General features: G+C 39.8%; 1 protein-coding gene across 1 annotated transcript in view; it reads left to right on the top strand.

Moving 5' to 3' along the window:
- The window catches only part of SSUH2 (ssu-2 homolog), a 55,005-nt gene extending 34,594 nt beyond the window's left edge, over positions 1 to 20,411 (top strand). Inside the window, exons 8-11 of the mRNA XM_089496827.1 lie at positions 2,998 to 3,090; positions 3,790 to 3,895; positions 6,121 to 6,228; positions 19,813 to 20,411. Coding sequence (XP_089352953.1) covers positions 2,998 to 3,090; positions 3,790 to 3,895; positions 6,121 to 6,228; positions 19,813 to 19,959 — 454 coding nt within the window. The 3' untranslated portion in view covers positions 19,960 to 20,411. The remainder of the gene's footprint in view (positions 1 to 2,997; positions 3,091 to 3,789; positions 3,896 to 6,120; positions 6,229 to 19,812) is intronic.
- The last annotated feature ends 4,117 nt before the right edge of the window (positions 20,412 to 24,528 follow it).

The following is a 24,528-nucleotide window of genomic DNA, read 5'->3' as shown; positions in this document are numbered from 1 at the left end:
GGGATTCTCTCACACTTAAGAAGCATGTCAGGCTTTCACATGCACGTGTTTCCTAAATGTTTTACCGGTAAAGCTCTGGTAGGAAAATCTTCATAGTCATTATCAGTTTCCTTGTTTAAAAAGTAAACATTGAGTTCTTGTCCATGGCACAGTGCTGCTTCTGAAGGTTTCTCCCTAGACACTATTATTCAGATGAGCACAACAAGAAGCTGTCAACAAGCATCTGGTATATGTGAAGGTGATCCCACTCTCCTCAATGCCAATGGAATGACTTCAGTTTTACCTTTCCTATTTTTTGTATCTAGAGAGTGTTCTTTTCATATGACATTTTTATGCAAGGTTGCGTGCACCTTATAAAATGACTGTCCGATTTCTTAACAAATTGGCTTTGTAATGATGTTTAAGTGACATGAGATTCCTCCCTATTCTAGTAAACCCTTTTATTAGGCTCCATTAAGCTTAAAATAATAGAGATAGCATTATGGGAGAATCATAGCAATAATTTAAAAGTGGGGATCCATTGGGGCTTGCAATGTCCTAAAGTGCTTTAATAAATCAGCAGTTAACTGCTGCTAATCTGTGTCATGTTGATGCTCCTAAATTTGCCAAGAATAAACATCTGCTATCTACATCTGTTGTAGGCACAATTGTACATTCCTTGTAAGGGTCACCTAGCCTTCTATAGCTGTATAGGGAAAATAGCCATTATGTACATATGTGCATTTAATTTCCTTCATTGACATCTTTGTTTCCAAATGATCTTTATGCTGCTGTCACGAATCATGCACTTCAGCTGAGTCAGAGATAATTAAGTTGTAAACACACTTTCACTCCTTTAGTTCCTGAACATTTAGTTTGGTAGCTATGGCAATATGGAAAAGAAATATATCAAAATCTTACTGGTAGTACTCTTTATCCTTTCCATCATTTTGCTTTTGAATAGTTTGCTCTCTCTCTGATTAAGGCCCGATACAGACACCTTTTTGTCCCTTTTTGCCCCACACAGAGCCTGTAGCAACCAAACACTGCAGCCTTCGGGAACCCTAAAAAGAACCCACACCTGGCAGGTTCTTTTTAGGGTGCGCTCATTGTGCTATTGGCACCCTCGTGTACACTGATGATGTCCGTGTGCCATGGCGCCATTTGGACGCTGTGCTGCACATACATCATCATGGCAGCCTCCATGTAGATGGGGGCACACCATTATGGCACGATATGGCTTGGGAGCATGCAGCCCCAGGATGGCACTTATTGCCCGTTTGTGTTGGGCCCAAATGTCCTTGACTTCCAAAGGATATTAAGTTGGCATAGTTGAGATCACTAATCTCAATGAAAGATTCCCAGCCAAAATTCAAGACTCGACACAAGAAATCAGAAGACTGGGACTTGGAAGGGCAGCTATGAAGGAACTAGTCAAGATCCTCAAGTATAAAGACATACTGTATAATTGCATACCAAAGTCAGGACTGTCTGAGTACTATGCTTACCAGGAACTGTCAAAATAAAAGGGTTTGAGAAAAAGTCAAACCTGAACTCTTCCTAGAGGCCAAAATGATTAAACAAGGGCTGCCATACATGGAAGACATCATGAGACAAATCATTGGAAAAGATTATAATGCTTGGTGAAGACAAAAGAGGAAAACTGCAATACAGGTGGATAAACTCGGTCAAGAAAACTACAGTCCCGAGTTTGCAAGAACTGAGTTGGTTAGGGGTCAAACAGACCGGCAACTTGGAGCCGCCTCCAGCTTTGGTCGCTTCCCATTCAGTGCACAACTGTGATGACCAAACGCTGTGGTCTTGACACCAGCTGCTGCAGCAATCCACCATAGACCACTGGCAAGGAACACTGTTTTTGTGCTCCTTTTGCAGCTGAGTTGTGGGTTGCCTAAGGCAGCTGCGGCATGACTTGAGCCTGATCCGGGGGTGTACATCATCTGAAAGCCATGCCCCTGGATTGGCCTGAAACGGTGCTTTTGGCCCATCTGTTTTGGGCCTCAGTTAATAATGATGTTTCTAATTCATAGGATTGACATCAGTTGAAGCCAACTGGATGGCAATTAACAATCATGGGTAACTGAGATAGATTGGAATTGTTTACAGCAAATCTGTGTCCATGGATTTTGCATCTACAGGTTCACTCATCCATGGCTTGAAAATATTTGTAAAAGAAGTTCTAAAAAGCAAACCTTGATTTTGCTATTTTATATAAGGGGACACCATTTTACTATGATGTTGTATACAATTAGATTTGAGGATCCATGGATTTTGCTAACCCCAGTGGCTACCAAGGCCCTACTGTATTAAACATTGAGACTGAAATCCAGTTGATGCAATATGCTTGTGTAATAATACCAGCATAGAGGATGACAATAGGAGGGGAAAGACTTGTGAAAGAACTAATGCACTGGAGAAATAATTTGCTGGGAGTTGAATGAGTTGGTTTGCCTTCTGTCATCATCGTTTGTGCATATGGTAACTCCCTTTGCCAGGATCAGTGCTTTACAGCTTTTTAAAATGGACTCTGTATCACTTTTTATTTTTATTTAAAAAATTGGAGGAGATAAACAGAAATATCCTATATCAGTGATTGTCAGTTTATCTGGTGTGGCAGGTAGACATTTTTTTCTAATGGGACCACACTCATGTCCATTAGCTTTCTTTCCTGGAAACATGCTGTGGACTGGCAACCAATAACTTGTGGGCCAATACTGGTCCAGAGGCCACCACTTTTGGTAGCACTATCCTACACTTTATTCTCCTCAGTTCTTATTCAAATTCTTCTAATTTAATTCAAATTTTATTGGACATTTCACCAAAAGTATAGATGAATTTAGCATTGATTCAAGCTGCAACAATATCTATGTGCTTAAAGAATGAATCCTACATTTTGTTGTTAGCTTTCCAGACCCCCACTCCTAATCTTCCCATTTAGGATGATGTGGGCTGCCTTTAGAACAAATCAATAAATGATGTTTTTAATTTTACACCTGAAAGGTGCAGCACTTGTTCTGGAAGAGGAAATAAGACATGTACAACCTGCCAAGGAGAGAAAAAGTTGCTACACTTCATCCAGCTGATAATAACTTGGTATGTTGTATCACTCTTGCTGTCAATGTCTGAAATAAATTGCCACATGAACAAAAAAAAAAAAAAAAAAGGCATGTAAAAGTAACAGGGAGGTTCAAGAGTGGTTTGTGGATGAAACTGGGGGAGCTTCAAGGATTTCCAACTCGTGTTCAGAAAGTGTGGCAAGATGTCTCTCCACAGCAAGCAATTGGTAGGCATCTTTCTAGAACAAGGATGTGTTACAGACCAGATGAGTTTTAGTTGGCAGTTCCTCACTCTGTGCACATACTACTGAAATGTTTACCTATCAATGCAGAGGGACTATAATCTATAGAGGGTAGAATATAGAGTTTAATGTTCATACCAAAGAAAGCACATCTTTACTATCCATAGCAATTAAAGTAGAATCCTTCCATGTATCTACACTGTAGAAATAATGCAGTTTGACACCACTTTAACTTCCATGGTGTCACCCTACAGAATCCTGGGAATTTTAGTTTTGTGAGGCTCTTTGACATAGAAGGCTAAAGACCATGTAAAACCACATATCCCAGGATTCCATATGATGCAGATACAGCACTTCAAGTGGTGTTAAACTGCATTATTTCTACAGTGTAGAGGCACTCATAGTGTTATAATTGTTTAGTGTGAGGTCTGCAACCTCATTTACTCTTTGATAAATGTTCTGATTTTGTGTTCTGGACTTTTCTCTCTTTACAGGAAAAACAACGTATATGAATTCATTTCTGAACATGAGTTGAACTTTCCAAGGGAACTGCTCAACAAAGCCATGGGAGAGAACATTTTAAAAAATGAAAACACTCTGGTGAGTATCTTGCATCCCCTGTGGACAGGACCTGTGCAGTCCTCCACATGATACTTCCAAGTCCTTACCATCTTTCTTTATCTTTAGTAATAAAATATTTAGTGAGAAAATGTTAAAAGCAGTTTAGCCTTCTTCATTCCTGCTGTCTTAATGAACTTGTACTCAGACATCCCATGAGATGCCAAACTACTTTCACAGACTGGAACAGTAGATAGGATCCAGCGACCTTACTTTATGCTTCCAACTATTATAGTTTTAAATTCCACCTTAACTTCCATGGCAACATCCTATGGAGTTCTGGGATTTGCAGTTTAGTGAAGGGCTTTTAGAATTCTTAGGCAGAGAGGTCTTGGGCCTCACTAAACTATACACCTCAGAATTCCACAGGATGTTGCCATGGCAGTTAAAGTAGAATATAGCACTATAACAGTGTGGTGTGATAAGGATATTAGATGTAGATATATTATTACAGCCAGCCCTCCATATCAATGGATTTTTACATCTATAAAGTCAACCAGTCACAGCTTGAAAATATTTTTAAAAAACCACATATAAATTCCAAAAGCAACCCTTGGTTTTGCCATTTTATATAAGAAACACCATTTTACTATGCCATTGTATTTAATGGGACTTGAGCATCCACAGATTTTGATATCCTCAGGGTGTCCTGCAACCAAACCCCAGTGGATATCAAGAGCCCACTGCATGCAATACCAGGTAAAGAAAAAATGAATGGGCAACAACTTTTCCTATTTATGAAAGCGAAATCTAAAAAGGAAAATTGTATGTTGGGAAGAAGAAATGTTATGGTATCTCTGTGACTAATTGGTTTATTTCAACATGAACTTTCATGGATAATATAGATGTGAAAGTGAATGCTGAAATAAACCAGCTGGTCTCAGAAGTGCCAGAAGATTTCTTCTTCCCACTGTCCTCATTTTTTGTTTTTATGTTATGATTGATCAACACAGCTACTACAAAGGGAAATCTGTATGGCAGAGCATATACTGCTTCTCCAGTTACCTCTCTCTCCTTAATGAATGCTTCTACCAAGTGGAAGAAGGGGAAATGTTTCTTTTCATTTGGCTCATTGAGTGAGCTATCACAGTCAGAAACTTGCCTTAAATCTTTGAAAACCTCTTGACTTAAATCTTTAAGTGCCAAGAATATATGCATCATATTCATCATATGTAAAGGGGATCTCAGGGGCACCCAGAGTGATAGTTCATTTCCTGTTCCCTATAAACATATAGCCCTAGAAAATCAGATATAAAGTAACTTCCTTCCTTCAGCATAAAGATATCCCAGGAAAGCAAAATCTAGAACGTGCCCAAGAAATCCTACACTCTGTTCCACTCTGTTGCCACAGTCCAACCACTTCTGGTTGGACAGGGAGGAAAATTTGTTTTTTTAAGAAGTTTAACAATCTAGGGTGGCAAATTACCCTTCTTGCCTGGAGAAAAGGGCAGTACAGGGAATCTGAAAGGATTGAGGCCCACAAACAAAGCCTTTGGGGAAGCCAAATGCAGACCGAGGGTGGAGTTTTATCCTATGTAGGTGATAAAATACCTTAGTTATAGCCTGCCCTGAAGCACCTTCCAACATTTTGGTGGCAGTATGTGCCCATTTTAAAATGATATGTTTCTATACATTAAAGACTCAGACATCAGAAAAGTAAAGCTCAACCATTATGTGCTCATTTATTATGGTTTCTCTGTCTGGGTTCTGGGAATTGCTGATGTAGTGTTATATTAACTATCTGAATTATATAAAAATGCACCATGCCCAGCAGTTATGCAACCACCATGTTCATATGATTTTGGGTCACATTATGCACATTATAAGAAACTGGAGTATGCAGACTCACTTGGGCTTTGCAGCCCCAGATCTGCTTCTCTCATAACTTTTGTACTTGGAAAAAAACACAAAAAAACAAAACTACATCACATGAACTTAAAGAAGCGAGGGACAGGCCTAGAATGGGAAAGTGAATGTAATAATGGCATGCTAGTTCTGATTCTGTCTTGCTGGACAATGCATTATGCACAATGCCTTGGCAGATTAAGGAAAATAACCATTACTTTAACTCATGTGACAAGTGTGTTAATAAAACCAGGGCTGGATAGATGTGTGGTCATGACTGGAAAGGTGAGGTGGAGAAAGGATGGAAATGACTATGGACCGGAGCTGATTGCCTTTCAAGTTCTTCTTTTTTTAATTTTCAGGTATATCCCCTTGTTGACTTTCCATACGCTCAGATCTCACTGGCCTCACAAAAGGCTATTGCAGAACATAATGCCATATTCTCTGGCACATCTCGCATTCTACAGCAGGTATATCAAACTGCCATTTATTGAATGTATTACTGAAGGCACTTTAACCTAGCAAATACTAGGACTTCTGAAACTGTCATGGGAGATGAGAGAAAAGGATTTTTGGGAAACTGGTAGAAGTGACAGCTGGAAGAGTGGAGTGGTGAATCCACTCTGAGTTTCCATCTGAAGTTTTTGAACTTATTTCAGGGGTAGCTCTTTTAAAGTTCAGAGTGAAAGCTATAGCAGATTCACTGCCCCCCTAACATGGAAGCAACTTAACCCTGGGATGGGGTGGGTCTCAAGAAGATCTATTTTGGGTAAGCAAGCTGTGGAAGTCTGTAGAGAGACTGAAAGCCAAATGAAGTAGCTGGGCTAATAAAGGAAAGTACTGTACTGGGAAAGGGGGACACTTTTCTCTGAGTTTATTTTCAAACAGAAATATTGCTGTCCCTACCGTTAAGCAATGTGATGGAACTGACTTAGCTGGAAGATTTTGAAAGAGCAGCAAATTGTTAGTTATTTTGTTGCTACCATTTTATTTTATTGCTGTGAGAGATAAGTAGAGCTGTTTGGTGGGTATTCTTTCTCTCTTTTTTCTATTTTTTTCTGCCAAAATAACTTGAAAGTCATCATAGTGTACTAGTTCTGAGTCTTGGATTGAGACTTTCAGAGACCTGGATTCAAATCTCCACTCAGCCATGGATGACTTTGGGTCAAGCCACAGCATTATGCTCTAGAACTGGCTCCAGATTGGCCATGATAGAGGCTACATGTACTGGGCCAATCCTGATGTGGTAGTGCTCCATTGTTTGCATTGTCCAGCCTGGCTGAAACCATATTGGAACAAATGGCCTGTCTTCTGTTCCCAGAGCCAGAGACACCTCTTCTTCACCTGCAGGACCTCTGTAGACAGGCTGCTCTGTAAGCTGTCACTTCTCTTGAACGTGGGCTTGTCCATGTAACTCATTGGAATAGTTGGTAGAGGGGCTGGGACTTTACAAATCACATGGCTGGGGTCTCCATGAGATTGATGGGATCCCTCTACCCCCTTATCTGATGGGTTGCATGGGCTCAGCACATGGTATGGAGATCGTGAAGTGCCTGGTGTGCAAACAGTGGGCTGGCCTGATTTTCACTTCATCCAGCTGTTTGCATGCCACAAAACCCTGCATTAACCCCATGACTTTGCCAACTCTAGGGCAAAGTTGGGTTAATGGGGAAAATCATGGTATTTTACTGGAAATTTCCATGCATATTGTGATCAGGTAGCACGTTGGGGTAAGAATGGGGGAGAAGACAAGGCTGTTGTCACATGTCATTATTCTTTCATCCTTAGACTAAGGCAATGGCAACCTCATTTGATTAAATTTTGCTGAGAAAACCATACAATAGAGTTACCACAAATCAGAAGAAACTCTACGTCATATAGCAATAACAATGAGTAAACTCTTAAGCACATAGCAATAAGAATGAAACATTTACAATATTCCAATATTATGTTATAAATGTGATACAATAATTATTTTAATTTCCAAATTAACATTAATTTTAATTAATTTAAAAAACTTTTATATTATATAAGCCTCATTACTGTTATTTATAAGCTAGTGAACTGTGAAATTTCACATTAAGATACCAATGCCTATATACTAGTTTATCTAAGACCAATTATGGCAGGGTTGGATAACTATGGAGGACGGGGTGGGCAGAAGTGTCTGTACAAGCCCCATCTGATTTATCCAAAATCTAGGGCCTCTTCTATCTCTTCCCACTGAGTCTTGCCCCACTCAGACCATCTCTTTGGCATTTCAAAGGTACATAGATGAATGTCACAGTCAATTTCCATCAAAAGGCAGTTGTTTGGGGAAAAGTGGTGTCACCTCTCCTTTGAGGGTCACCTGGTACAGTCCACACTCCCTGCACCCTCTAATGACATCCCTGAGTGTGTGTCTTATTTTAGGCACTATTATGATGGTTGGCCTCTGGGAGCTCCAATAAAGGTGTTGGCAGGTCATCTGTTGCTCATAAGCAATTTCTTCCCACCATTAAGTAGTCCTGCTTTGGTGGATAATTATACTTTGTAATCAAAGTGGCATAATACACACACACGCACACACACGTACATGCTATTCACCACCCTGAGTTCTGCAGTGCTGCTGGCCAGGAAAGGTGCTGCAGCCTGCTAATCCACTGATACTAAAATGATCCACAGAGTCCATGGAGTTTTTACTGGCCTTATAAATCGTCAGGTCCTAGCCTGTCTCCTCAGTTTAAGAAATTTGTTTCTATGTAGAACACTAAGCTGTTGACAAACTAAACCACCAGTTTGCTGGTTGGCCTTGTTTTGTCTCTTCAGGACTACTTTCTTTGATGCTAATAGCTTTTTGTGTAGCACAATGCCATTCCTAGTTGATAGTCATTTATAGGCTAGACTTCTGCTGGAACAGTTGTGCTTTCTGTCAGCGCAACTACTGGGGTCCAACAACCACTGTCAGCAACTCAAACGAGTCCTGGGGTTAAATCAGACCCTTGTAGCAGAGCTGGCAATTTCCAGAAGCCGAAGCGTGGCTCCAAAGTCCAATTGGGATGACAGCAACTGGATGTCTTCCGGAACTGAAGCAGTGCAGGAACCTCCGGGGACACACAGCAAACCGATGCTGTAGCTTCTTCTGATAAACCACCAGAGAAACAAAAGTCCCCAAAGTGCTCTTTATTCACAGTGCTATTATACAAAACTAGATCTCTAAAACTCCAAACCATACCAATCCAACTCCTACTTCACACCCACACCACACTCTTGCAACCCCTGGGCTTATATAGCCTCCAGACCATGTGGTCTCCCAAACCCAGTGAGTTCAGGTGTGTAACCATGTCATGTGTCTCCTGTGCAATCTAGACACATGGTTTCATCATCCATGGCTACGTGCACTTGGGCACTGAAGTGTCCTTGAGCCAATGAGCTTCAGCTGTGCTGATCAGCCTTGCCACTCTGCTGAATGCTCATGGCCAAACACACACACATCAAGCATTTCCCTGTGTGCTGTGTTTTAACCCTTCAAATCCACTTTCTTAGAGGTTGTATAAGTGTGAGCAGTTAAACATTCCACAAGTGTGCACATGCACACACACAACCACACAATGCCCTTCTCACTTTTGACTTGGTGAGTAGGAAGCAAATAGACACTTGTACAGTGTATGAGTTCAAGATCTTGGCACCTGTTAAACAATTAGGGATCTGGTGTACAGCCAAAAGTATGTAAGTTGTTTGCCATTTTATCCTACTCTTCCTCTTCTTCATCCTCTTCCTCTGTCTCCACACTTTTAAAAAAAACTAAGCATGGTTTACTCAGGTTGTTCTCAGGTTTGAAAGGATTTTTGTTTAAATTATAGTGCTATAGTGTAAAAGTGCCATTGCACAGAGGCACTATTAACTCTTATAGTGAAGTGAAGAAGAGTTTTTTCCCCCAACATGCCTTAGAACTAAAAAGAAGCCAATTCAAGTGTGGGAATTATAGAATCCTAAAACTGTAAGGGGGCCCATGGACCACTGAGTCCCACCTCCTGCTCAATGCAAGATCTCCAGCTGGAGCATTCCCAGCAGGTAGCTGTCCAGACTCTTTTTGAAGATGTCCGGAGAAGGAGATGCCACCTAGTCTCAAGGCAAAATTGAACAAAATCTTGTAGTTGGTGCCTGGAATTGCAAGAAAATAATCTGGGAAAACAGAAACATTGGATTAAAAAAAACACCCCAAGAATTACAGCAACAAAAACTGCAGTCTTTTGACAAATTTGCTCCATCTGGAGGAGCCCATAGATCTTTTAGTGGTGCTGACAGAGGCTTTCTGTAAAAAAGGATTGGTGTGTGAAAAAAGATAAAAGTAGTTTGTACTGTAAGAACAAGGGCCTAAATACCCTAAAGGCACCAAATCCCATCTGATCTTGAAAGCTAGTCAGGGTTAGTCCTGTTTAGTACTTAGATGGGAGCCAATGAATACCAGGTGCTGGAGATGATGATGATGATGATGATGATGATGATGATGATGATGATGGTGATGACGACGATAACAAGAACAATAATAATTTCTTACCCTCCTCTCCCCAGGGCTTGAGGTGGGGTACAACATAGTTTAAAACACATACGACCATTTAAACGCATAGGTTAAAACACATAAACATAGGACATATATGACACATTAAAATCATCATATATTTCATGCACACAGACACACACAAATGTATTTCAGAGGAAGGAACTGGCAAACCACCTCTGATTACTCCTTGCCTAAGAAAATCCTATGAAATTCATGGAGTCACCATAAGCCAATAGGCGACTTGAAGGCACACATTATAAAAACATACTGCAACATCTTCGTTTTAACACCAGGTGGCAGAATGTCAATGCATTTTTCATGCAGCTGGTTCACTTCTGTATCCCCCATATACTCTTTGTGTTAAAAGAGTTATACTGTATAGTCAAATATTTAGACTCAACACTTGTTTTTTTAAAATTTCATCTGGCAAATCAATACGTTGTTTCTGACATTCTGCTGTTGCTAAAATACATTCAGTATTCTATATATCAGGGCTTAAATTAACTGTCATTATCATTGCTTATTATATAGTCAAGAACTTGACATCCATTTACTAGTAAACCTTGCCATAACGCTATGATATAGGGCAGCAAGAACACAGGGTTTTAGACACAAATATTTTAGTCATCATGAAAAGGTACATCATCAGTTTGTCAGACTGTGGACAATGCAGATCTAATTTGGACAAGAAGAGTAGGGTTTTGTAGTCTCATAGGATAAGACTGGAATAAATAGATGCCATATTATTTTGATAACATTATAACTGCAAAAGTAACATTGCCATAAAGAAGCTAAAAGGAGTACCACCCCTTCACCCAGATATTTTAATTTTAATTCTAGACTGACAAAATTCTAGCAAGTGAAATTACTGGCAAACTGAGAAAAATAAGATCAAGTGACTCCATAGTATAATACAAAGTCAAAATATAATACAGTTGCAGTACAAAATTGGACTACTGCAACTATAGTACAATAGCACTTCCAGTAGCTTTAGAGTTGCTTGGTGTCCCTTATTATAAGGGATATCCCCTATCTGAGGATTTGAAAGTTTTTCCATTTCTACTTAACAAAATGCCCCAAAGTCCTGTATTTGGAGGTTTGGTATTCATTTAGTATTTAGATGGAACACAAACTTGCTAATCGTTACTTTCTGGTTGTCAATTTATTTCATGAATTTTACTATTTTGAAAACATGGCAACATGATGTACCTTCTACTTTTGCTTCTTCTCCAGGAGTTCTGCCTCTCACACTTGCCATGGTTACTGTATCTCACACTGCATCTCCTCTTTACATGGTCACTCAGAAGTAGGAGTATATGTTGCTGGTCCTGGGTGTTACTGTTGAATCCTTAGGTCTAAGTGGAAATGTTAGTCCAAAACAGAGTGGGCCCACTGAATCAATAGGAATTTGATAAGTTAACTATATGTCCTGAGAGCCAGCATGGTGTAGTGGTTTGTGTCTTGCACTAGGGTTGCATCTGCACTAAGGAGAAAAATTCTGTCCTCCCTGACCAGAGCTCATAAACTTATTTTAGAAATAACTACACTTCTGAGGTGACAAAACAAGCCGATTGACATTATAGTTACAGTTTTCAAAAACAACTTTTTGTACTTTCCCCAGTTCTCATGAAACAACTGAAATAGTGAATTGGTCTGTTACAGACTGCCAAAATAAAGCTGCTTCGGGTCCTAAGAGTCCGGAGGTCGCACCAAAGCCACACTCCATTCTTAAGCACTGGAGTGCAGCTTTGGTGCAGCTTCTGGATTCTTAGGATGCCTGCATCATTTAAACAGCATACCTCCAAAGAGACCCGAAGCAGCTTTATTTTGGCAGTCTGTAACAGGCCTCAGTTACATAAAAAAAAAAAAAAAAAAAACCCTGAATGCCAGTACACGCTGCCTTATAGTTACAAACATGTACACCCACCTTGTATTATCCACCAAGCCAGCGCTTGCCCCTATAACTATGATGGTAACTAAAGGCTTACATTTATACCACAGTGAGAGTAAAATATCCCTCATTAAGTTAAAATAAAAATGAATTGTAGTTATTCCTTCATTATTGGAGGAAAGGAATGCATTATAACTAATTAATAATTTGTAATTAGTTACTCTCAAGCGGTGTTCCTGACCAAAAAAATAAAAAAAAATCAAAAAAAAATCAAGGATTTATTTCAATGATTTGTATACTTCCTTTCTCCCACAATGGGATTCAAGGTGGGTAGATATCCTGAAGAACTTTTCTCGTGTGTATATGTATAAATGGAGCTTGTAGTACAGCATCACAATCCAGGGTATCATGTTCCTGTATGCAAAAACAGCACACTCCAGGGGGTCTCCCTCCCATTCACCTGGAAGGCAAGCAAGGTATTTCTTGTGGGTTTGTACTGAGTTTCTCACTTGCAAGAACAATTTTTGTACAACTGGGCAGCTAAACTACAATAACTACTCCTGGCTTGCTGCAATGATTTTTAACCATTAGTAACATCCAATGGGTTATCTGCAACATTGTGATCAACCAGCTAGTCTCTCTGTGCTTGTGGCATGATTTGCTTCACAAAGGCAAAAAGCATTCGTTTTGCATAGGAACATTTTGTACAAATTGTGGGAACCTCAGTGGGGAAAAAGTGTTCAATGGTATTCTAGGGATTAGAATTTTATAGTGCTCTGGTGTTCTGGCTACATTGTCTGTACTGGGAGCTCCAGTTCTTATCCTACAGCTTTTCACAGAATAAAACCAGATCATGTTTAGCCAAGTGTAGTCCAGATGGCAAAATATATTAATGATGAACACACAAAGCTAGGAGAGGCTAAAGCAGTTGCTTTTGCTTGAGCCTAATGGGAAGGTCAATATTCTGGTTCTCCTGTCCTCCCCCCGAGTTAACTGAGTACAATTATCATTTCCATTTTGAACTCAATTTGTGCTAATGAATGAAAGGAGAAAGTGGGATGAAGAGGGTGAAACATTTTAAAAGCAGTTGAAAAAGTTAAAAAGATTTACAGAGGATTTAGGGATAGTTGGAGCATGTGAGTTCTGGATCTGGATGGATGTACAATTTCTACCCCTGGCCTAAATCCAATTGCTACCGGATCTAGAGCACACTCAGTGAATCCATTGCTAAATGGAAAATTGTTGTTCCATTGATTCAATCAGGGACGTAGCCAAGATACAATGAATGGTGCGTGCTGCTGCACCATCATGCCCAAGCCCCATTATAATTAGTCTGCCCCCCCCCCCCTCCTCAAAATCCTGACTACATCCCTGATTCAATGGGCCCACACTTGAAAGAGTTAGGAATTGGGTTTACGTCATTGTCTTGTCCTTGTCCTGGATTTACTCTCAGCAGTCTGTTTCAACATGTAGAGACAGCCTATGTTCTTGAGAATGAAAAATTTAGAAAAATTGCTTCCCATTCCCATTGCAAGAGCAGCTCACTGTCAAGAGATGTAGCCTCCGTGTGTCCAGTGTTCACCTAATCACTGACATGTACCCAACATGACTTCATCTTGCTAGATCAAAGGAACATACAGCTCAATTCTTCTGCAAGCAGCCCATTTTCAAGTTAATTAAAAGACTGTTACTAATTCTGAAGTGATAGCTTCAGCCCAAGGTCATGCAAGCTGACAGTGTTAGATTGGAAAAGTCTCAACTATTTAGCTGCTGGGTGTTGGGGGGGAAAACTTAATTAGCTTCATCTAGCATGCTGGACTCTGGACTCATACGTAGTCAAATATGCTGTACAGTGGAATAATGCTTCAGCCTTTAATCACGTCAATGTGGCATATATCAGTGATATTATATTTAATGCTTAATAATGCTATTAGGAATGGGATCCAAGTGGACACAGAGATTAAACATTTTATCCTGATCCTCTTGGCTTTAATCCATTCTGTGTCAAACAGTGTGGGCTGGAGGTGGATACTTCAAAACAAGAGAAAGAAATTCAATTCTATTCCTCTTTTTTTAATTTTTTTTGTTTTAATAGAGAACGTACACATCTATGCCTATGCACCTGTCTAGTGCATAAACAAATCACTCACATCTATCATACAGTATAGACAAACAAAACATTATCATACAATACCAACAATACTATACAGACCAATACAAACATTAAATTAACACCTTTACAAACAAACTAAAACCAGCCTCACACTTTCCTAATCAAATACCAAAATATTTCTAAAAATTACACCTGTTTCTTCATTTTTACTTTATTTTCACTTCTGCCAAATTCTTCTTCCTATAAACCGCAATAATACTCCTCTTTAGATCTGCAAAGGCCTAATGATATTTCTTGTTCTCTGATGGGTGAAGTAGAGATGCAGGACTCTTCCTCTCCATCGTATTTATAGGTAAATGGAGGGGACAGATAAGGGTTTCCTGCATATTGTTTAAGAGTCAGCTTGTTGAACTACACTGCCAAACACAGGACTGCAATTGCCACAGATTCCTTGGAGAAAATATCTGGTTATCTTGCAATTAGTCTTAGAATTTTAAAAAGTCATAGCTTAGACTTGAAAACTTGAAGCTTGACATAAATGACTCTCTTCTGCCTGAGGATTAAGATTAGTTGGAGGTGCCCTCCTTTGTCTCCCATCAGTAAAAGAAACATGGAAGAGCGCTTTCCTATTGAGCACTCCCATAGTAGAATTCCTTCTGCTTACATGCCCAACTGGGGCCAACACTTGTGTCTTGCTGGCACCATATAAAAACACAGCTTGGCTCTCCACTAACCATTTGAGGCCTCATTGATTTCTTGCACATCTACACATGTGATTGGTTTTAAGTTGTTTTATAACTATTTTGACTGGCTTTTAAATATCCTCTGTTGAATGCCAAGTGTTTTAACATGGCTTTTGTTTTCTAAAATTATTTTTTATTATTTTAAATGGTTCAAACTGGTTTTACTGTTCATCACTCTCAGATCCTTGGATACAGGGTGGGATAGAAACATTTTAATAAATGAAATAAAATAAATAAAATAGACATGTTTGTGGCATGGAAGGAGACTGAAAATAGAGTTGTGAAGGCTCCAGTCTTAGGCACACTTTCCACTTCAAAATGTGTAGGTGCCAAGTACCACGCACAGGAGATTATCATGTGGAGTACAGGACTTCATTGTCCCATCCCTGGTCCTGTCTGAGTGTGATAATCTCCACATTCTTGCCTTGCCTACAAATTTTGGGATTTGGCTTAAAAGAAGTAGGGTGGAGCACAGGGGTGGGGCAAAATCCCTTAAATTTGTCATAAACTATCTGTAGAACCCCAATAAGAGAAGATGTATAACTGTCTCGAGAGATTACCACACTACACTGTTATAGTGCTGCTATTCCACTTTTACTTCTCCGGCTGCTCCTGTTGCATTCTGGGATTTGGAGTTCAGTGAGGCCTAAGAGCTCTCTGGCTGAGAATTTTAAATGCCCCTCCTTAAACTGCAAATCTCAGAATACAACAGGAGGCAGCCAGAGCAGTTAAAGTGGAATAGCAGCACTATAAGAGTATATGGTTAAAAATAACATAAATATATAATTATTTTATTCGGGATCTATTTGCTTTTGCTCTTTTCTTGGCAAAGCAAATATTTACTGCAGAAAAATGCAGTGGGACTGTGTTTTCAGGTATACATTCATTTCGCACTTAGCACAAAGGCTTTGCCCACATCACAGATGACATGAATAAAGGAAAAGAGCTTTAGAACAACCTCCAATATCAGCCTTTCAAGTGAGGAGAGCACGCTGTGTGTTAACCACATTGCATTTCCCTTGTGTTTATAGGAATATTTTACAAAGTGAAACAAAACCAATATGGATTATTTTATGTAGAGAAAACCAAGCTGAAAGGAATGTGTGGCTTTTGGCTTCCCCATCTAAATACAACAGGGACCAGTTGCTGAACTTAAACAGAAATCTCCTTGCCTTGTAAATGGCAAAGGAAAATTCTTCATTGTGCACCAAGACTCTAGCCTAGTGCCCCAACTTGTTAACTTTTGCTTTAGAGATGAGATATGAACTTTAAAAAACAAAAGGGCTCCATGTTCTTGTTTTTTTTAAAAATACCGTTATTCCAGAACAATAAGGCTATCTTATTTTACCTGTTCTGTTAAAATAGAAACAAGATATTTATGCATTTCTTTGTTTTTAAAAGAGAGTGTTGCCCTATATGGTGCCTTTATACCGAGGTGAAGAAGAGATAGTCCATCAGAAGTTGAACTGTAGCAACCCGCAGGCAAAGCCAATGCAATCAACAGAGAGGGGTGATGGCAGCTGTCATCCAGCAACATCTAGAAGGCCACACATTTCACATTCCTACTTTATACATGAAAATACTGTTATACACATTAAACTGCATGAATGAATAACACATGTAAGAAAAGAGGAACTGCAATGCCCCTTGATGTCCAATATTTCTCCAGTATTGGGAATATCATACTGTCAAATTTGTGAAGGTTCTTATGAGAATTTCTTTATTATGGAAGCCTTACCTGAGAGGCACTGAGATTGAGAAGAATTGCAGCAGGGACTCTCTACATGTGCCTTAAATACTCCTGACATGATTAAAGCTACCCTAGGAGGACACATCCAGCCATAATGCCTTGACTGTGCCAGGCCAAAAGGGAGACTGGATGCTGTTGCATTGGTGGTAATAATAATAATAATAATAATAATAATAATAATAATAATTTATTTTTATACCAATTTTCCAAAAGATCAAAGTGGTGTACACAAAATTTAAAACCAGTTACAAACACATCATAAAATAGATAAAACCAATAACACAATACAATATACAAATCTAAAACAATCATTCAAAAGGGTGAGCCAGGAAGTTGATGGCCACAACTTTAATGCATGTACAGGGGTCATAAATCAATCACAACACAACCATGAATCAATCATAAGCATGATGTCATCCCTCAGTCATAATGCAATCATAAATCACTCATAATATTTTACTAATCAATCATAATGCTGTCTTAAATCATAGAATCATAGAGTTGGAAGAGCCCACAAGGGCCATCCAATCCAACCCCCTGCCATGCAGGAAATCTAAATCAAAGCATACCTGAAAGATGGCCATTCAGCCTCTGTTTAAAGACCTCCAAGGAGGGAGATTCCACTACACTCTGAGGGAGTTTGTTCCACTGTCGAACAGCCCTTACTGTCAGGAAGTTCCTCCTAATGTTGAAGTGGAATCCCTTTTCCTGTAGCTTGCATCCATTGCTCTGGGTCCTGTTCTCTGGAGCAGCAGAAAACAAGCTTGCTCCCTCCTCAATATGACATCCCTTCAAATATTTAAACAGGGCTATCATATCACCTCTTAACCATCTCTTCATCAGGCTGAACATCCCCAGCTCCCTAAGTCATTCTTCATAGGGCATGGTTTCCAGACACTTCACCATTTTAGTCGCTCTCCTTTGGACATGCTCCAGTTTTTCCACATCCTTTTTGAATTGTGGTGCCCAGAACTGGACACAATATTCCAAGTGAGGCCTGGCCAGAGCAGAATATAGTGGCACTATTACTCCCCTTGAGCTAGACACTATACTTCTATTGATGCAGCCTAAAATTGCATTGGCCTTTTTAGCTGCCGCATCACACTGTCGACTCATGTTCAATTTGTGGTCTACTTGGACTACAAGTAGAAGAAGCAAGAGACTTATCTCAAGATACTCAAAAGAATGGTAATTTATTGGTAGAAAGGTACAACATGTTTTACCTTTTGTGTGGCCTTCAGGGCTTCTTAAGGGGGCTGCCTAGAATCAAAATTCAGAAAGTTCTGAACAAAGAATTCCTAAATCATTTACTGGATAAATGAAGTCTGAAGTTTGAATCTAAATAGAAGTATTGGCATGTTCTGCTAAAAAAAACCTACCATGTTGAATCATGTGTAACATGTGGTCTAATAGGACTCTTAGATCACTTTCACATGTACTGTTGTCAAGCCAGGTGTCCTTCATCCTGTATCTGTGCATTTCATTTTTTATGCCTAAATGTAGTGCCTTACATTTATCCCTGTTCACATTCATTTTGTTAGTTCTCGCCCAGCTTTCTAATCTCTTAAGGTCATTTTGAATTTTGATACTGTGCATAAGGCTACAGTCTTACATTATTTTATGTTGCCAGCTTGTACTATTTTGGGCTACAGGTGAGGGAATCACATATTTGTGATGTACCATTAGATATAATAAACAGATGCACAGACACCCAGGATTGCCAAAATGAAAACTGGAGACTGAATCTGTAACTAATGGTTGTGCAGAAGAGGGAACACTTGCTGAAGTAACATCTGCTCCAATTCCATCTTCTATTCAAACATGAAAGATACAGAATCCCTTTCCATTTCCATTCTACATCTGCCTTCACACACCCTTCTCTCTTCTTCCAGCCTTAGTTTTCCAGAAAGATAAGCTTTAACTGGATGTTAAAACTATATCCCCAGTAAAGGCATATTTGGGGACCATTCAGACTACTTTTTGTACTGAATTGTAACCAGGATTAAAAGTGGGAAGTTCCCATTGGCACCGGTTCTAACACATCAGCATCAGGGACTTGCACACCAGATCAAGGGCAAATCCCCCTTAGAGCAGATTTTCTGAAAATGGATTATTTCCTGTTTCTTTTTGGAAAACCCATTTCCTCCCTGCTGCTGGCAAATGTGAACTTGGCCCCAGTCATGATCGGGTCAAGTTCAGGGGAGGGATTTAGGTCAGAGGGTGGGCAGTGGGTGGAACGTTTTTTTGCAAGAGTCTCTCTCTCTCTCTCTCTCTCTCTTTTGTAATTTTAATTTTTGACAGATTATGCACATGCTTGTGCTACAGGATGATACATATTGATAGAATGTGTATGCTTGTGCTACATTTCCCTTTTGTTTGCTTGCTGCCAGCAGGTCACTTTTCATTCTGGGACAGGAAAAGGAGAAAAAGCAGAGGTTGCAAGGAGGAGAGAAGGAGAGATTGCATTCTGGGATAGGAAAAGGAGGAAAAGCAGATGATGCCAAGGGGAGGGAATCTGAAATTACCCAAAGGCACACAACACATGCACATACACACACAGGTTGACAGAATATGCGAACAGTGCTGCCAATTTTTTTTTTTAAAAAAAGGAGGGGGGAAAGCACCCATTCCATTACCCAGTGGTTGTAGGATACTTCACCTCTGATGAAAGCAGAAGTGAATTTGATTGACAACAAAGGAAGCTCCATTTTAAAGCGGTACTGCAAATGTGAACTTCAGAGGGGCAAATTGCATCGATTAAGGTAAAGGGTAGTGGGAACTTTTTTCTAGGGAGATTTGGTACCGGCTCAGTGAATCCGGACCGAATCTACCCAGGGCAAATGAGAGAGTGGGAATGGGGTGTTGATTTCTCTTTCTAAGTACTCTTCTGCTACAAGAAAATGGTGGCAGATAGATAGCATGTTTCTTCTTTGTGGAAAAGAACAGCAGTGTGAAGCCTTCCTCATCTGACTGTGACATTTTGTATTGATCTCTCCCTTTCCCCTCTCCCACAGCGACAGACTGTTGAGTTAATTCCTGTCACTGAAGTCCACTACCTGTATGCCCAGGAGATGCACCTTTATTATATCTATGGAATGGAGAACAAAGTCTATGTCCTGGACTACCCAGAAAGATACTGCTGTGGTTGCAACATCCTCTGACAAATGAATGCTTTGTGAGGCTGTTTCCTGGGCCATAAGCCATTCTTATCGGCTGTGCTATCCAAATGACAAGGGGTGGTGAAGCAGGAGCTGAGTGCAAATGGACTCACTCTTTAGTACTAGGGTGAACAATGTTATCTTACTTGCTCAGAGTAGGCATCCCTTAATTATAGCTCCCCCGATTTGATGACACAGTTTCAACAGTTAATATTAATGTACCTCCTAAAGTTTGAGTTTTTAATATGTATCCTCTAGAAAAAGACATTTTATCTGGGGGTGTAAGTAATGGAGGCAGGAAGAATGTCAGTAAATTCTCCAATAATCTAATATTTTTTCAATAATTTTAGAATTCTCTGCCTTGATTGATGTGTTTTTCTTTAAAATTTAGATTGCTTTACATTTCATTTGAGATCAGTAGCGAGATGACAAAGTCAAGACAGCTGTTTGCTCTTGTTCAGGACATTAAAAATAAAAGTATATAAAAATATATAGCATGTACCTTGTTTTACAAAAGGTTACATACATATAGTGACATGCTAAATTATGAGATGATCTGTAAAGTATTTTATGTCAGTAGAGTATATTATCACATTGGGTACAAAATCCTTTTATTTGACAAAGAGAATAATAACTATCTCTCAGCTTTCCATTTGCTGTGTGTATGACCATTTGATTAAAAATGGGCTGTGATATTAGGCAGAAGGGGTGGGGCATTATGATATCTATCTGCATGCCATTTCAAAGTATTTATATATAAGCTAGGAGAGGCAAAATCGGTGCTGGTTTCCTACTGGATCTCAAGAAATTGTGTGTTCTAATAAGATACAATATGTTTCATTGGCTGAAAAACTGGATTTAGGAGAACCTTGTCTACAATACTAGTTCTGAGGAATAAAACCAGGCATGCATGAAACCAATTTGTAAAAGTTATTGTTTTCGACTATAACTCATCAATGGTCATATCTTGATTGGCCATGTTGACTTGGGGATGCTGGGAGTTGAAGTCCAAAAAGTAACCTTCCTAAACTCTGATAAAAACAGCTTCAGTGTTTCACTACTGTCATGTGTCACAGAACTGCCACAAAATTCCCATTGTTGATAATAAGAATAAGAATAATAAGAATAATTGATTACAGCTTATTTTACTTCTTTATGTCAAGTCCATCTTATGTTGCACAGAAGAAGAATGCCATGTAGGAATCCACAAATAAAGTACCACTGGGAGGTACCCATTTAAACTTTGTCCAGAAACATCCAATAAAGGAGTATCTGGCACTTGCTGAAGTAGTGTCCTGTTATGGTCTCAGCACAAGACCAGGCCTTCAGAAAGGGAGTGAAGGAAGATACTGAGTCTGAGAAAAACACAAGGAGAAGCACGGCTCTCCAGCAAGGAAGTTGTAGTAGTGAAGTCAGTTCAGTCCAAGTCATACACAGCCCAGAAATAAATTTAGACAACAATCCAAAGGGAGATCGCAGAGCGTAGTCAATAAACGAGCTACCAGGCAGCATGAACGGGAGGAGCATGAGGCACAACTGTTGCTTCTACCATGTAGGTCAGTTGTTAGCAACAACTTCCTGAATGAGGTGCAGGGCTATTTATGGTCTGGCAAACTCCCACAGGTACTGCTTGATTGCTGAGCATTTTAGATATAAATACTTGGCATGTCTCCCTATCTCTGTGTCTGAGTAGTCACTGTCTGTGTTAGGGTCTTTCTTGTCATTTGAATCCATTGGTTCAGATGCTGACCTCTAAAGCTGGAAACTCACAGGCTCACTCCATCTTCTCTATGATTACCCTTCAGATATTTATAAATAGCTAGGGGGGGAAATCCCCCAGAAGGACTGATGTTGGAATGGTGGTTGGCAATGGTGTGGATGTACACAAGTGTGTTAAGAGAGGTGAGATAGGAAGAATCTCAAATCAGAAGAATCCATGCTGCAACCATTTGTTACTAGTCCCATTTGTTTCCTCATTATTTATGCTGCTGCTACACTGCAGAATTAATACAGTTTGACACCACTTTAACTGTCATGGCTCCATCCTATGGAAGCCTTAGATTTATAGTTTGTTGTTGTTGCACCAGGACCCTCTGACAGAGAAGGCTAAATAGCTCACAAAACTACAAATCCCATAATTCCATAGCATTGAGTCATAGCAGTGAAAACAGTATCAAACTGCATTAATTCTGCAGTGTAGATGCAACCTGAGCAATATAAAACTTTCCACAGAAAATACACCATTGATGTACTGGATTATTGCTAACAATTATTCTATAAATGGACTAGGGGCATTCAGTTTTGGAGTTTCGCCACTAGAGGGAGGTGATTACAAAAAAAACAACACACACCAACATTTATTTAGATAGAGAATATACCAAAATGTGTTCTACCTGTGCAGATTTGCTGGCTTGTATTTATATTTGAGATCCAGTCTGGCATAGTGGTCTGAATATTGGATTACAACTTTGGAGACCAGGGTTCAATTTCCAGCTTGGCCATGAAACTCACTGGACGAACATGGGCAAGTCACATGCTCTCAGCCTCAGGGAGAAACCTCTTCTGAACAAACCTTGTCAAGAAAACCCCATGACAGGTTCACATTAGGGTTGCCATAAGTTGGAAATGACTTGAAAGCACAGAACAACAATAATTTAGATTTGAAGTCAAGCAACCACACAGGTAAATTATTTTCATACTACTGTATTCTTCATTATACATTTATATGTGTTTGGACTGGGTGTTATCACGTTAAAGATATGCAGAAACAAGTGACCAGAAATAAAGTACAGCATGTTACACAGACAGAATGTTGTTGGCCTAAAGATAAAGTGGGAATCCTCCGATCATAATGGAACAGCAAGATTCTTCTGTGCAAGCCTGCTTCTGTCATTAGGAAGAATGAGGCAATTGCCAGGTGGCAGGTGCTGTGTATATGTGTGGGACAGCAGTGGAAACCACCTGGCTATTTATCCTGATGTTCTTCAACAACCATAATTAAAACTAGACTTGTCACTTCATTGTCTTACCCACAAGTTCTGCATTTCTATGACTATTCATATAGATAGACCAAGAATAAAGGTTCTTCCTGGGCAACACTTCATTCCATGCATTTGCAAAAGTAGACCAAGTCATTGAAAGCTTATGCTACAATCTCTTTCACTCAATTAGACTCAAAGGTGCTACAAGATCCCGTTGCAGAATAACAGATCTATATCTCTGAATTGTGACTCCTGGGATATTTCCTTCATTTTCCTCACACACCATCTCCTAAAGGTGTCAAACTAGCCTGTTGCTCTTAGGTGTGGTAGAAGGCCCAATCCTATTGTGAATATCAAAATAAGATTCAACTGCCAGGCTAGTCAGTTCCTCTAGTCTACACGCTTGTGGAGGGAGATGCACTCTTTCCTAAACTTCATGAAGCAAATTGTCTTAGGCTGTCCATGTTTCTCTGGACCACATTTTGTTAGGTCAGAATTATTAGGCAAAGCTTCTATAAGCCTGTTTGTTTTTATTGTGTGCCTTCAGGTCTTCTGACTTATGTCAACCCTAAAGGGAATCTATTATGAGGTTTTCTGGGCTTTCTTCTAGCATCCCATATTTATTACATATTTGGCAGATTTCTCTTTCCTTTTTCATAAAAAGGCAATATATTGGGCCTTCCACATTCACTGGGCTTAGGGGTGCAGGACCCCTGTAAAAGGGGAACAACTGCAATTAAAAAAAAGCCTCTGAGAGGACATTTCTCTATGAGTCTCTACAACCTCCAGTACAACTCTGTGGTCAACCTCCTGTGCAGATTGGCCATAGAATCACACTGGAGGACATAAAAATGCCTAGAAAAGTGATTTCTCTAGGAATCTCTGTGTCCTCCAATTTAACTATATGGTCAGCTTCTGACACAGCCATGCTCGAGGACCTGAAGTTTCCTAAAGAAAACATATTAATCAAAGCTGAATAATCAAATCTGCAAAAGTCAAAATTGCAAATGTGAAGGGCCGACTGTACTTCTTGGTGACCTTACAGCACAATACTATGCATTACTGCTCAAATATCAGTTCCATGGCATTTAATCCAGGTAAATGGATGCTGTTAATACACTTTATATGTGCCTGCAAGTCATTTCCAACTAATGATGACCCTAAGGCGAATCTATCCTGGGGTTTTCTTGGCAAGATTTGTTCAGGGGGTGGGTGAGTTACCAATGGCCCCATATAGATAGGCCAAAATAAAGCTGCTTCAGGTCACTTTGGAGGTATGCTGTTTAAATGGTGCATGCATCCTAAGAGTCCGGAAGCCGCACCAAAGCCACGATCCAGTCCTAAGGACTGGTGCACAGCTTTGGCACAACTTCCGGACTCTTAGGACACATGCATCATTTAAACAGCATATCTCCAAAGTGTCCCGAAGCAGCTTTATTTTGGCAGTCTGTAATGGGCCTTTGCTTTTTTTTTGAGGCTGAGAGATGTGACTTCCCAAGCTCACCCAGTAGGTTTTCATGGCCAAGCAGGGACTTGAACCCTGGTCTCTAGACTTGTAGTCCAGTGCTCAAACTTCTACACCATGTTGGCT

The sequence above is a fragment of the Sceloporus occidentalis genome, unplaced genomic scaffold, assembly GCF_023333645.1.
Source record: "Sceloporus occidentalis isolate IW3139 unplaced genomic scaffold, rSceOcc1.0.p SCAF_1, whole genome shotgun sequence".
NCBI classification, from domain to species: Eukaryota; Metazoa; Chordata; class Lepidosauria; order Squamata; family Phrynosomatidae; genus Sceloporus; species Sceloporus occidentalis.
This window is presented reverse-complemented; position numbering and strand designations above follow the sequence as displayed.